We start from the raw sequence: 14,805 nt of genomic DNA, 5'->3' as shown, positions 1-14,805 counted from the left end.
CTTTGCCTTGAATTGCAATATAATCCGATGGTCCCTTTAGTTGGCGACTTTTGACACCCCTGAAAATTGCTAGTGATCAGCTGAGAAAAAGCGTTGGTAACTCATATAAACATCCATGAGCCACTTGATAACGTTTCGAATACCATTGAAAATTCCTGGAAGTTTGTGTTCATCGATTGGAAGCCGCCAAATTCATTTGAAGCACCTGAGAAACCCTTGGAGACTCTTCAGAAGCGCTTGCTTGAAAACCTTGTAAAATCTTGGGAGTCCCAAAAAATGAGTGATTTCTCAATGTTTTCGAAATGCAGGTTAATTTGAGGAAAACAATCGTTTATGAACAACCAGAAGTTTTGAAAACCCTTGCAAACCTATGGGGAACACTTGAAAAGGAGTCAATGAGGGCCGCTGAAAGAATTCCTAACAACTAAAAAACTTAAAACCTCTCAAACAACTCCGGAACGCTTTGGAATCCTCTCAAACCCCTTGGCTAAACTTCTAGACTCTTGAGTTCAGGAAATTCTCAAAGAATCGCTAAAAACTCCTATGAATCCCTAAGAAACTTTTGTGCACCACTTGGACACCACCAAAGACGAAAATAACATCTTCGCGATTTGGAAAACTACAGCTCGTGGAGTTTCGCGTCCAAAATGATCCTGATCAAGGAACGGACATGGTGCGCAATGAAGGACCGACAGAATGGTGATTCGGCGGTAAGCGACGAGGTTTCCGAGCAAGCTGTGGCCACGATATGTCTGAACATCGATCCCAAGATTTACGGACTAGTGCGGAACGCCAAAACCGCAAAATAAGCGTGGGATAGTTTGTGCAATACATACGAGCATAGCGGTTCGACCCGGAAGATTGGTCTGCTAAGAAGACTGACAAGAATTCGACTGATTGGCGCTGAACGGGATGGAGAGGTCATTTGGCAGACGTACTTTTCACGACGAGTCACCAGTTTTCAGAGGTAGGATTTGAACTGGACGACACCTGGCTGGTGTGCTCTCTGATGTAAGGCCTACCGACGATCCTGGGATTGGAGTCTTTGGGTACACAGAAAAAAATCCGTTCTCGTATCCGTGAACAGCAGGCGTGAACTCGTCAACAAGCAAAAATACACCGTGAACTAGATCATGTATACGAGACCATTCATGGTAGTTCACGGTGTATTTTTGACCGTTCACGTTTTCCAGAATGCTTTTTTGAGCGTGTATGAAGCTTGCGGCACATCTTGCAGGAGAAGGTCTTCAGCGATTGCAGGTCAAGCGTTCCACAGTCATCCGAGACCGGAGCAGAAATCTGGAGAAAAATCTGCGGTAAAGGGTTCCGGTGCATGAAGTCGCATTACTACTCATCCCAATGCCAGAAGAAACCCAGCGAGAGGAAGAAAACCTGAGGAGAAGCCCATGGTAAGCAAAGTGGTCTCGTAGCATTCTACGCGGCGTTTAATGCAGTGAAGTCGGCAAAGGACAATGCCGACTGGATCTTCGATTCCGGTGCAACAACGCATCTGTGCCGGAACAGGAAGCTCTTGGAATGTGTCGTCAAGTGTCAACGTTGCTTATAATGCCAAAGCTTCCGCTACCTTGAAGTGCGCCGTCATGTGGTATCACCATGAAGGATGCGCTGTGTATTCCAGATTTAGCCTTGAATCTGTTGTCCGTAGGTATGATTTGCCAGAGCGGAGCAACCGTTCAAGGTGGAAGGTCATCGTGCTGATCGGGTGCTCGAGCAGGTTCACCCCGATCGATGGAGCAAGCAGGAAGGCGTTCGTGTATTTTTTTTTAAATCAAAGGTGGAAGAGTTTAAAGATTTCAAGTTATTTGTCGAAAACCAGATGAGAGAGCTAATCAAGCGGATCACGGATCACGTACAACGGCAAGAAGTACGTTAATCGTGCGATGCGACGGTGCATGCGTCGAGTTGGAATCTACTGCGTAAAAACGGTTCCATACAATCCGAAGCAGAATGGGCTTGCAGAACGGAACTTTGGTGGACTGCGCCAAGAGTATGATGTTTGATGCCTGGGCGGAAGCGGTAGCAACTGCTTCGTACATCGTCTTCGTGTCTTTTCAACAAAAATACACTAGAGTTTGTATCCTTTGACAGATACGCGTATTTCGACCTCAACTGAACCTCAACCTCGAGACTGAAGTCGAGTCTAGTACACGACACTGAAGACGGCCTTACAGTTGAGGTCGAAATACGCGTATCTGTCAAAGGATACAAACTCTAGTGGAATTAAATGGTATAGTACTAAATTCGGTTTTTTCATCTACTTATAAATATTCTACTAAACAGCTCGAAGATTTATTATTAAAAAATACACTCTTCTGCGATAACATAAGCTTAGTGATTTACCTAGCGGAAAGCGAATTCGGTTATTCTACACGCAGTAGGAGCATATAAACATTCGTCATCACTTCATTCGGGAGAAGTTTAGTACCAAGCAGACGTGTTTTATTCAATTCTCAATGGACAATTAGAAACCTTTTTTGGAATTCCGTGGAATTCACTGAAAATCCAGTGGGAGTGCTTTGGAAACCTCTAAAGCCATATTGGCTATTCTTTCTAGCTCTTGGATTCCTTATAAAAATCATTGAGATCCCCTTAAGGTGAAACATCTCGGAACCCAAAGATGGCCGGCACAATGGCCAACTTCTCCCCCTACTCACGTTTTTGAAGGCACAAATCTGGAGAAATAGTTGGCAAACGTTCCTGATCTTCTTATTTTAAGCTTTCTGCTAGTGCACAAAGCCAAAATAAAAAGTTCACTGTTGTTTGATGCTTTCTTCGCGAGATTTATGCCTTTGAAGTTTCAGTGCAATCTTAAGAGTTGATTCCAAACTGTGTCACCTTAAGAAACTTTGACAACGCTCTGTGTGCCCTTGCTTAAGCCTTGGGAACCTCAGCCTTTGGGTACATTATTATTTTAGATAAATCAGTTGTTCACGGTGTATACAATCAGGTACGTAGATAGTAGGGTCTTCGCCTTGCTCTAATGTTTATTTTTTTGAGTGAAGGAGCCGAGATTTAGCCTGTGTTTTTGTGCAGCCAATGTCAATGTTTTAACTACTAACTCGAATTTCAACAGATACCCTCCGTGGATTGAAAAGATGTCAATATAGCATCTTATGTCCTCCCAAAATTTACTTTTATCTGAAAGAGTTTCCTAGAAATATTATTGCGCCTTATAAGCGAAATTGTTGAAGTTTCTAACATATTCCTTCATGGATTACTCAACACCGAACCAGCAATTCATAATTTATTATTGAAGGAATTTTGTTGTTGAATATGAAATTATACTTCTTCTTCTTGGCATTACGTCCTCACTGGGACAGAGCCTGCTTCTCAGCTTATTAACTGAGAGCTTTATTTGCCAAAGTAGCCATTCGCATTCGTATATCGTGTGACAAGTATGAACTCTATGCCCAGGGAAGTCAAGGAAATTTCTATTACGAAAGGATCCTGGACCGACTGGGAATCGAACCCAGACACCTTCAGCATGGCTTTGCTTTGTAGCCGCGGACTCTAACCACTCGGCTAAGGAAGGCCCCATATGAAATTATAACTAAGCTCTTTTCTTCCCATTCCAGGAACTGCTTCCCCTCGCGAGAATGGCATGATGCCAAAAAAGCTAGACGTTCAGGACCGTGAACGCATCGGAACCCACTCACCTCGATCAGGTACTTATCCTTCGTCAATAAAATCGCCAACAGTGTCGTAAAAACGTTGCAATATTTTACTTACTTCATCAAAAATATACAATAGTAACAGTTCAGATCGTATCCGTTCAACAATTACATCCGGTCTTGGTCCCCGATCCACTTCGGCCGCCCTTACTCGCTCCCCTCACGCAAAGCTCTCCCATCCTTCGTTTCTTCTCCTTACCCGAGTCCTCGTCGATCCATCCCAGCCCCTTCAACTGCTCCAGTTCCACTCTCTCCGCCGGATCCGGATTCAACAACTCAAACACCGTCCGCTTGGCAGCCACACTCAGCTGTTTGTCCACGGTCTGATCGAACCCGAAGTTACGACTCCAGTGATCCTCCACCAGCTTCTTCAGATTCCGATCGTCAAAGGGCATCGCAGCGTTTAGCATCACGAACAGAATGATCCCGAGTGACCAAACGTCGGCCCGCATCGGATTGTAGGGTTTACCGAGGATCACTTCCGGAGCTGCGTAGGCTGCCGAACCGCAGTAGGTGTTCGAAAAGGTCCCGTTCTCTTCGCCGCAGACCCTAGCAAAGCCGAAGTCCGCGAGCAGGACTGTTCCCTTTTTCGAAATAAGGATGTTCTCGCACTTCAGATCCCGATGGGCGATGTCGATCGAGTGCAGATATTGCAGGGCACTGACCAACTGCGCAAACCATCGCTTGGCTTGGGTCTCCTTGATGATTCCGTTCTTGTTGATGTACTTCAGCAGGTCTCCACCTTCGGCGTAATCCATAAAGATGAACACCATCCGTTCGCGCTTCAGAATGCTGTGGATTTTGATGATGTTCGGATGGCGGATCTTCATCAACACGCTGAGTTCCCGCGGGAAGAACTTCTTGATGAACTCCTCGGTTCCCTTACGGACGTCGATCACCTTACAGGCCAGCGTTTGGACGTTCTGATTCTTGCTGATGTATTTGGCCAACCGGACCGACGAAAACGATCCCTTCCCGATCTTTATGCCCATGTGGTATCCATGCAGATTCAGCGCCCGTGTAATGGAGGACTTCGACCCGAATACGGACAATCCACTTCCGCCGTTTGACTCGACGGCCTTCTTGCTCCCGGTGTCAGTCTTGGTGGACATCTCGTAATGTTTTTGAATTTGGTAGAATTTCGTTGCTTTCGAATTTGACCGGTGCCGGATGATAGAACTTATATTTGAGCAAAAATTTTGAACTGATTTGACGGCTCCTGGTGCCAGACGATAAGAAAACGAGCGCCCGGTTGCGATAACGACAAAACGAAAATGAATTCAAAGAGTCAGAGGCTTCTGAGGTTTGTTTGGCGCGCGAAACACACGATCGAAAACATGATCAATTTACAGGATGTCCATTAGTGCGGTCAATTCAAAATAAACACCGGCGGATTTTCGGCTTTCAGTCTAGTGAAAGCGATTAAAACGTTTTTTTGTCGGGCTCAAATAATTCTGAGCAGATATTCTTGACAGACTCCTTCTTCTTCTTTCTGGCGTTACGTCCCAACTGTGAAAAGTCTGCTACTGAGCTTAGTGTTCTCATGAGCACTTCTACAGTTATTAGCTGAGAGTTTCTTTGCCGATTGACCATTTTCGGCTTTGTATATGGTGTGGCAAACACAAAGATACTCTATCAGCTTAGTCTTGCTGAAAAGCTGCGCGTTTATCGCTTGACGAAATCTTTGATGGATTTCTGGGAAGATGTTTGTATCATTTTTTTTTTTGCGATCGCATGATTTTGTATGCGAGATTGCATTTCTGTTATAGAGATCTCTCCTTAGATCCGACGAGAGTTTTACCACATCTCCACGATCCAATCATCTCAAAATTATGCGTTAGCCATGCTTAATGCATAGCCATAGCCATGCCTAACGCATAATTTTGAAAGAAGAATGCTTTGGTTATTTTTAATTTTGCCTTGCACTATGGTCAAATTTCCGACGTGATAAGCCTTACATAATCCGGGAATCGAAAAACTGATTTACTCTAAATAATGAGCACCTTCTTCCGTTCTTCCCTTTCTTCCAGGAACTTCCTCCAATGCTTCCACCCCGTCCAACAAGAAAATGGACGATAAACCAACGACACCGATCGCCAAACCTGCCACGCCGACCAACTCCCAGGCCGCCAGCAATGGGGTGCCGAAGGTCGTCAACAAGCCACCAGTATTGAACCCGGGCTATCCGCCGTACCTGGGTGGGCCTTTGAATGGTAATTTGCTGCTTGAAATCCACGCCAATGAGACGCTTACTGAACGTTTTTCTTATGATCGGTTTTAGGAGCACCACACGAACTGCAAGCCGCCTACGGAGGACCCGGAGTGCACAACAATCTGCCCCACTCGTTGAACAACTATGCGCGGGCGCCGCTGGCTTTCGATCCGCACCCGCAGATGCGGGCCCCACTGGGGCCGATTGCGATTCCCGGAGGAAAACCGTAAGTGTTGCATTATGCTAGTTTTAGTATGTAGGAGCAAAGAGATTCATAAAGAATTGCTTAATGAAAACCGAATCTTATCCGTTCAAAATGTTCAAAATTTGATGAATAGCGTTTTCGCTGTTTAAAGCCTTTCATATCCTAAAGGTTGATTGATTTGACTTTATTAACGAGATTTTTAGCCCTGGGCTAGTTCATCTCGGGACCAACGGCTTTACTTCCCTTCCGAAGGAAGTCGTCACTATAACTTTTTACGTCATATGTGACTATGTCGGGGATGGGATTCGATCCCAGGTCCTCGGCGTGAGAGGCGAGTGTTCTAACCACTACACCAGGTCCGTCCCCATATATCCTAAAGGGTAATCGGTTTACGGTTTTTACTCTTGGAAACGAACAGGAACTCCTTCAGTTATTTTACCAGGTTTTTCTCTATGAACATTCTCGAACATTTCATCAGGATGTTATGAACGACTCAGTTATCTGCAAACTTTTGCACCTCACGTTTCAACTGAGATGTAATACAAGTGAGCATCTATCTATTGTCTATCGTCTTAACACGAACAATAAATAGGTCTTATGACCCGAAAGGGTCTTAAAATTGGAAAGATTAGCTAACCTTATATCCCGAAAGTGTCTTGAGATTAAAACGATTGTTAAATCGAATCTTCCTATAAGTATAGATTAAGACAATCTTTATGACGACAGGTTAGAAATCTTGTTTGTTCTTAAACCTCGTATTCCAATTGGCATTATGGCCCGAAAGGGTCTTATGGTTGAAACGATCAATTACCTTATGGCCCGAAAGGGTATTGAGGTTGAAACGATTGTTAAATCAAATGCTCCGCCAGATTAAAATGGTCATTAAGTTAAAAGGTTTGGTATTTTGTATGGATCACAAGACCCAAATCCTAACGATTAAAGTTGTTGTCTTTGAATCTCGTGATCCAATTTTGTTCAGTTTCAGGTAAATCAGACCAGAATCACTTAAATATAAAGCAAGCTAGTCCTGAATTATATGAATTATATGTGAATCAGATCTGAATCATTAGTATCGGTAAGCGCCGATTCATTTACATATCAGGCAAATCATATCTGAATCATTAATATATGAAATCAATCAGATCTGAATCATTTGAATATGAACTGAAACAAACATAGATATCTTGAAACTGGAGTAAAACAGTCTTGTATCACTAAAATATGAATTGATGCAGACCTGGATCACTTAATTTGAGGATAACTAGCCCTCAGTCACTTGAATATGAAGCGAATCAGATCAAGAATCAGATTTGAATCAGTTAAACATAGAGTTAAACATCAGATCTGAACTTAGTATTGAATCAATGGAGTATGAAGTGAGTCAGGCCTTAATATTTAAAATTTTAGGCAAACCAATCTTGAAGCACTTTAATATGAATTGAATAAAACCTGAATACTTTAAATATAAAGTTAGTTTGTGTTAAATCACTAGAATATGGAGTGAGCAAGCAGTGTTTTGAATGAGAAAACCTAGAGAGCTAGCTAAACATGCTTAATTTGACATGCTTGTTCGCACCAGGTCTCGAATCCTGAATCTCACTGTCGACCTTCCGGGGATTTTCCTGACCTTCTGAAAAACTTGACCAAAGCCACCTCACTACAGGTTAACTAGCATTAACCGTGAACTTTCTATTCACATGCTCACTGGAGCACCATGTGGCGGTAGACCTTATCCGGATTAATAGCTCATTAGCACCACATAGTGGCAGAATTTTGAACTGAACTATTTGTCTCCTGGACGCCAATGGCCCTCTGAATAAATTTGTCAAAATATTTAAAATCATCAGGTTCTCAAAATTGAATTAGTTGAAGTCAGGGCCGGATTTACAAATGTGGAGAGCCCGGGGCTGTATCAATGTGGGGGCCGTTTCTCAGAGAACCTTTCATAACAAAGTTGATTTGACAGTTGCTACGGATTAATCCGACATACTTTGTACGAGTATTTAGGACGAAACTAAATGTACATATGAATTCATAAATTAGCCTGTTTTGTGAAGAAACTCATCGATCAAACTATTTCATCCACCGTGCAGTGCGGGTGTGGTGCAATTGTTGTTATAAATAAACGACTTAGTTCGTAAACTGTTATGCTTCTTCTGATTGTCTGGGATGTCTGGGGGAAGTTTAAGGTTGGAAAACTTAATGAAATTCGATAATTTTCACTGATTTATGTGGAAATTTACACATTCTCACCCCAAAGAAGGGGTGACGACGGTACTGTTGAATAAAATGACAGTTTAAAACTTAGGAACGAACATACTTTCAAGATTTAGAAACTCTTGTCTTCGATATTTCTATCTTTTACACATTGAACGTTTCCGGCCTATTCATCATCGGTAACATCAATTAGATATTTTTATTCTCTGTTTTTTTTTTCTATTTGTTTAAATTAAAAATATTGATATGATTTGCTTATCATCGCTAAAGTGATATTTAAAATACAAAATATATTCTCGACGCATTAAAATACATAAATCCTATCAACCGAAAAATTAACTACATTCCAAAGGTACTCATGCGTCTTAAGCTTTCTTAAATAAGTCTTTGTTACCCTATAAAACACTATAAAGTTTTCTGTTCATTAAGTGTTGAACTAGCGTCAGTTAAAAAACACTCTAATAAAGACAAAAAAAAAAAAATTTCTGTTCATAGTCGTTGTTCGATATTACCTACTGTAAGGACGCCATTCATCGCTCATTGAAAAAAAAACTGATAAAAATTACACAATAAAAGTTATCAACATGTATTAGCATATCGGAATGGAATGTATTAAAGCGAAATTCACATGATTTTATATCATATATTTTGATAAAACATGATTTAACGCTGTTTAAGGAGGTAAACATGGGTTTATCATTGATTTAATACTGGAAGATCGAAAAATATTTCTTAGCTGATATGCTTTAATATGTTGTCGTATTATAGTACATAGATACCCAGGTAACAATTTCTTGCTTAAGCGTTTCTCTTAACTGAATCAAATCAGCCTTTGTCTGAATAAAAGCTGTGCAAAGCCTATACACCCGATTATTCAGCTCCTAAACATCTAATTTTGGCGATTTTATCCAGCTTTCAGCTTAATTATAATGCTTAAAAAGCCTAAATGAAGGTTGAATATGCGCAAAACTGTGCTTGTTGTAGGTAAATCTATTTTCAGAAGAAAAAGCAATCATACAAAGCTTAACAATCGCTTAACCATCTTTTATTCAGCAATAAATCAAAACATAATCAAATATATTTCTATTTTCACAGTATCGATGATATTACACTGCGTTACCAAATTGCAATGCTCAAAAGTGCTCCTGCTGAAATTGAAGTTTTGTGATGAATAATTATGTATAATTAAGACTTGAACTTGGAACTGCTGATCTGTAGCCACTCACCTTACCATCTGCTCCAATAATAATTTACCATTAATAATTTACCAGAAGCAAAAGCATAACCTTAACTATTTGTCTAAATGAACTAAGGTTACATAAAGGTTGATGAAACGATGCTAGAACTACACCAATCACTTGTATGAGCAGCTGTCAAAATGTTGTTTTGGTTTTCATAATACGTGTGTTTGTTATTTTTTATGAAACATTAGAAAGCAAAAAAAAGGCAAAATTCTGAATTAACGTGTCCATGATAGCACAACTTCAGACTCATTCGATTTTTCGAAGATAATTGGTAAAAGTGAATACCATTTGATTCTACTATTCCCCGAGAAAGGAACAATGGGAGTTTTCCCCCAAGCAGGAACGCGGAAGTTTTCTTATAAAGGCGAACCAAAAAAACTCTTGTTTTGCCTCTGGTCATTTTGCCAGTTCATACATCTTAAGACTCGTAAGTATGGAGTTCGTGATACAAAATTTCAACATGTTTTTATTCATGAACTCATACCATAGTTGTAGTCAGAAATTTGCGGTGAGTTGATTTTTCATATCCAAAAGTATTTCGCAATATCCCAACAATGTCTATTGCTAGTGAGTGATGATGAACAACATGAGTGTTAAGGTGAAGATGAATCGAAGCCAAAGTTCAAATTTTCAAAAGCACGGATCTGGAGAACCAAACATCCGTTTGAGCTGAAAACCTAATCGATTGGTCACCACCAGCTAGTGTCCAATCGATTAAGTTTTCAGCTTCAACAAATGTTCGGTTCTCCACATCCGTGCTTTTGAAAATTTGAACTTTGGCTTCGATTCATCTTCACCTTAAGAACTTTTTTATTTTGGTGCACGTTCAGTAATTTAGTGCATCATAGAAAATATTGTTCATGCTTAAATTTGATGGCTGTACAGTACTTGTTTAATAGTTGAATGAAGTATTTATCAGCCCATTAGAGACATATAAAAACGTTGGCTGAAGTGAACAATGTAGATATGGAAGGTTTTATACAGTTTGATTTTCAGCTTACGATGTCAAGCTGAACAGAAAGATTGAAACAGCTTTTATCCAGGTTAATAATCAGTTACCATGTTGTTCAGCTATGTACACCATTAACCAACCATTTTCCAGCTAATACTCTTGTTGTTCAGCATCCAATGTTACTTGGGTAACAACCAGCTAGGAAAATTAAATTAATTTCAACTCGTGCTTTATGTAGGGCCTCATACTCAGGATAAACGGTGAATGGCGCCCTAAATCAGTATCATTGTCACAGACAAGGCCCCATTTACGGAGGGGCGAGGGGGCTATGATCCCCAGGTTCCCACATTTTAGGGCTCCCCACAATTTGCAACTTAAACCATATTTTATCAATGATTTTGAAACTGTTAGAAGTCCGTAAAGTGGTACCGTGAACAGGGAGTAAATTGATAAGCATTTTAGAACGCTCTGCAATAATATTTTTAAGATTCCAAATATTGTCTAACAAATTTAGAGGAAATCAGTAATTCGCTGATCTCTGTCAGCCTACGTCAAAGGTTTTTGATAAAACAACATTCAAGAGTTGATAAAATAACCTCAACTGTCAAAAAATTAAATTGAAACTATGATGCGAAATTTATTTATTAATAATTATCAAAACATATTAAGAGTAAACAATTATCTTATTCACAGAATTTGGTTTCCTGAAAAAGCTTCAAAACTTTTACAGCTACATAATAAATAATACCATTTAAGGTGAAACATCTCGGAATTCAAAGATGGCTGCCACAATGGCCGACATGACACTCACGTTTTCGAAGGCACTAAACTGGAGAAATAGTTGGCAAACGTTTATGATCTTCTTATTTTAAGCTTTTTGCAAAGCCAAAATAAAAAGTGCACTGTTTTTGGATGCTATCTTCGCGAGATTTGTGCCTTTGAAGTTTTAGTGCAATCTTAGAAGGTGATTCCAAACTGTTTCACCTTAATAGCTAAAATAAATTTTGGAAATCCGTATAATAAGCCTGAATGTGTACAATTTACTTTGAAATAAGCACGTTTTTAGGGAATGAATGGTTTAGGGTAATTCGCCTATTGTTGAACGAAAAAATGCTCGCTAATTGTTGAACACGCCATAAGAAATACACGGACTGTTCAACAATAGGCGAGGGTTTTAGCCGTTCAACATCAGGCGAATTGCCATAATGATCGAAAAACAAAGCTTCTGACTCGGTTTGTTTTCTAAGGCAATATGAGGAGATCATACTTAGGCTTCAGCATTCTGCTGAATAAAATCATTGTATGAAAGAAGTACAGAAGATCGATGAGCTTTTCTTAAAAGTTAATGTTTGTTTGACATTTTCTCAGAAGTCTCACATGAATAAAATTCAGATGTCTTGTGACATTATATTCAAAAGCTTCTGCAGGAGCTTCTGATAATAGTAGTCTATATGATCATCTAAGTAATTTTGTTGATTTTATGTTAAATTTCCAGCAAAATATCGTTAAGGAACTTCTGGGGTTGGTCAAATATTTCTTTGAAAACTCTAATTGAGAAAAAAAAACAACCATTGCTCCAAGGTTTCCTTTCTACAATTTCTCATTAAGTTGAACTTTGTTGTATTCTTCCAAGCTCATTTAGATGATGTTATAGGTGTTCCTATAAACATTATTCTGAAATTTCCTTAGAGATTCTAGATTGTTTTATTCCACGTAATCTTACGTTAAATAGTCATCACAAAACTAACCCTAAACTTCCTACTTCTTCTTCTTCCCCTGCAGTGCCTATTCCTTTCACGTGAACGCCGAGGGCCAAATGCAACCGGTGCCCTTTCCGCAGGACGCCCTGGTAGGACCGGGGATTCCGCGGCACGCCCGCCAAATTAGCTCCCTCAACCACGGCGAAGTGGTGTGCGCCGTAACGATCTCGAACCCCACCAAGTACGTCTACACCGGCGGCAAGGGCTGCGTCAAGGCGTGGGACATCTCCCAGCCCGGCAACAAGAATCCCGTCTCGCAGCTGGATTGCCTGGTGAGTACATAGCTTCTCTTCAAAGTCTATCAAAGTTACTAAGTGAGGACCTTTTCTTCCGCAGCAACGAGACAACTACATCCGCTCGGTGAAGCTTCTGCCCGATGGTCGGACGCTGATCGTCGGCGGTGAGGCGTCCAATCTTTCAATTTGGGATCTCGCTAGTCCAACCCCGCGCATCAAGGCCGAACTGACCTCGAATGCACCGGCCTGCTATGCGTTGGCCATCTCACCCGACTCGAAAGTGTGCTTCTCGTGCTGCTCCGACGGTAACATTGCCGTGTGGGATCTGCAGAACCAGACACTGCTGCGACAGTTCCAAGGTAAGTTTCCGAAACCTATTCGGTAGAATTCTAAGTTAGATTGATTGAATCTAATTTTCGATCGACAGGTCACACCGATGGAGCTTCCTGTATTGATATTAGCGCTGATGGTACAAAACTGTGGACCGGTGGTTTGGACAACACCGTACGATCCTGGGATCTGCGAGAAGGCCGACAACTACAACAGCACGATTTCACCTCCCAGATCTTCTCGTTGGGTTACTGTCCCACTGGTAAGTTACTGCGCAAAATCCTTAAAAATACTCAAACTAATATCAAACTACTATCTTTTTTTTACAGGAGAATGGCTCGCCGTCGGTATGGAGAACTCCAACGTCGAAGTGCTGCACGCCACCAAACCCGACAAATATCAGCTCCATCTGCATGAGAGTTGTGTGCTGAGCTTGAAGTTTGCCGCCTGCGGCAAGTGGTTCGTGTCCACCGGCAAGGACAACCTGCTGAACGCGTGGAGGACGCCCTACGGTGCCTCGATCTTCCAGGTAATTTCATACGAAATATGTCTTGTTTTCAATACCTTGTCCAAAGATTGCAAACGCGCCAAGGACGAATAAAGATATCTTACGATTTCATTTCTCCGTTTTCTTCCAGTCAAAGGAATCATCCTCCGTATTAAGCTGTGATATCTCGGCCGACGATAAATACATCGTGACCGGGTCGGGCGACAAAAAGGCTACCGTCTACGAGGTCATCTACTAGTGGTACTAGACTGGATCGCCAAGAGAACCCCACCACCCCGCAAATCCTCCTCCTTTTGGCTAAAAGGGGAACCAACACTAAGCAAACAACACTGAAACAAATCTTAACACCACTTGCGTTGACCGGACGCGTCGAAAGCTGGTGCACCAAAAGTGTCATATATTGGATTGTTTGGCTGGAATGCAAGCGAAACAAACGAAGTTACAAAAACGTAAAACAGTAATAACAAAGAGATGGAAATTAACCTGTAAAGCCTGATTACACTCATTAAGCTACACTTTAAGCTATAAAACGCAAAACCCATTTAACTGTGTATCATAGTAACGTCTTGTGTCTCCGCAAGCTCACAGAGAAGAAACTCCTATAGTTTTCTGCAGCAAGAATGTCTCAAATGTAAAAATGCCTAACCTTCCCCCCCTAGTTTTGAGCGTAAGGACTATACAACTTATTCATTAGTAGAAAATCAGGAAAAAGTGCTCTCAAAGAAAGATGAACTTCTCAATCTCCGACGGCAGTGTCCCATCCCATTGTATTATAGATATCGTTAATGCAAAAGTGCTCTGGATCTTTTGTTCTAGTTTGATTTCTGAGACCTGTTCGAGGACAACAGCTTAAATCCGTTGTAGTGGATCGACGATTCCCGTTCCCGTTGTTGGGGGACGCAGTAGGACTTTGTTTCTTAGTTCATAATGTATAGTAAGTAGATTTGTTTATTTGTCCCACACAAAGTAGTAATAATGGGAAAGCTTTACTTTCTGTTGAATTCATTGTCGCGAAACACACACTATTTCTAGGAAAAAAAGAGCGAAATTAGCGATTCAGTAGAATGCTTGTGTTAATACTAGTTTGTAGGTGTTCTCCTCGTGGGTGAACGCAAAATTGAATCATTTATTTGTGGCAAAGAGAAAATTTAATGAAGAAGCATTAGCAAATATTCGTAACGACATCAGCAGAACAGCAGACTCGGAATGAGATATAAGTAATGTAACAGATGCGTAATAGTAAGTGAATGGACAACGGCGACAACCTACTCGTCGCGTAGTTGCTACAAAGTATGTAAAGATAACAATATGTAATTATTGTTTTTTTTATGAAAAAATAATACTGAAAATTGTTCTTATTTTTCAATCAAAAATCCCCAGTTGTAGTTTCATCCGAAAAATCCTTCCATTGTAGCTTATTTCCTAACTTAGGGAGTATACGATCCCCTT

At 40.9% G+C, this 14,805-nt stretch overlaps 1 protein-coding gene and 1 pseudogene across 3 annotated transcripts in view; one reads left to right on the top strand and one right to left on the bottom strand.

Moving 5' to 3' along the window:
* Positions 1 to 14,561, top strand: part of LOC5565805 (protein groucho) — a 115,666-nt gene extending 101,105 nt beyond the window's left edge. For 2 of the 3 annotated variants that reach the window (XM_021853800.1, XM_021853801.1), the window contains 8 exons: positions 3,597 to 3,686; positions 5,723 to 5,905; positions 5,974 to 6,130; positions 12,305 to 12,554; positions 12,619 to 12,877; positions 12,946 to 13,110; positions 13,178 to 13,377; positions 13,487 to 13,594. In XM_021853800.1, the coding sequence (XP_021709492.1) occupies positions 3,597 to 3,686; positions 5,723 to 5,905; positions 5,974 to 6,130; positions 12,305 to 12,554; positions 12,619 to 12,877; positions 12,946 to 13,110; positions 13,178 to 13,377; positions 13,487 to 13,594 (1,412 nt within the window). Of the gene's footprint in view, positions 1 to 3,596; positions 3,687 to 5,722; positions 5,906 to 5,973; positions 6,131 to 12,304; positions 12,555 to 12,618; positions 12,878 to 12,945; positions 13,111 to 13,177; positions 13,378 to 13,486 lie in introns of all 3 variants that reach the window. The other variant, XM_021853799.1, reaches the window with a different exon arrangement.
* Positions 3,720 to 5,192, bottom strand: LOC5565808 (annotated as a pseudogene).
* Positions 14,562 to 14,805: the final 244 nt, after the last annotated feature.

This window comes from Aedes aegypti, chromosome 3, assembly GCF_002204515.2.
Source record: "Aedes aegypti strain LVP_AGWG chromosome 3, AaegL5.0 Primary Assembly, whole genome shotgun sequence".
Taxonomy (NCBI): Eukaryota; Metazoa; Arthropoda; class Insecta; order Diptera; family Culicidae; genus Aedes; species Aedes aegypti.
This window is presented reverse-complemented; position numbering and strand designations above follow the sequence as displayed.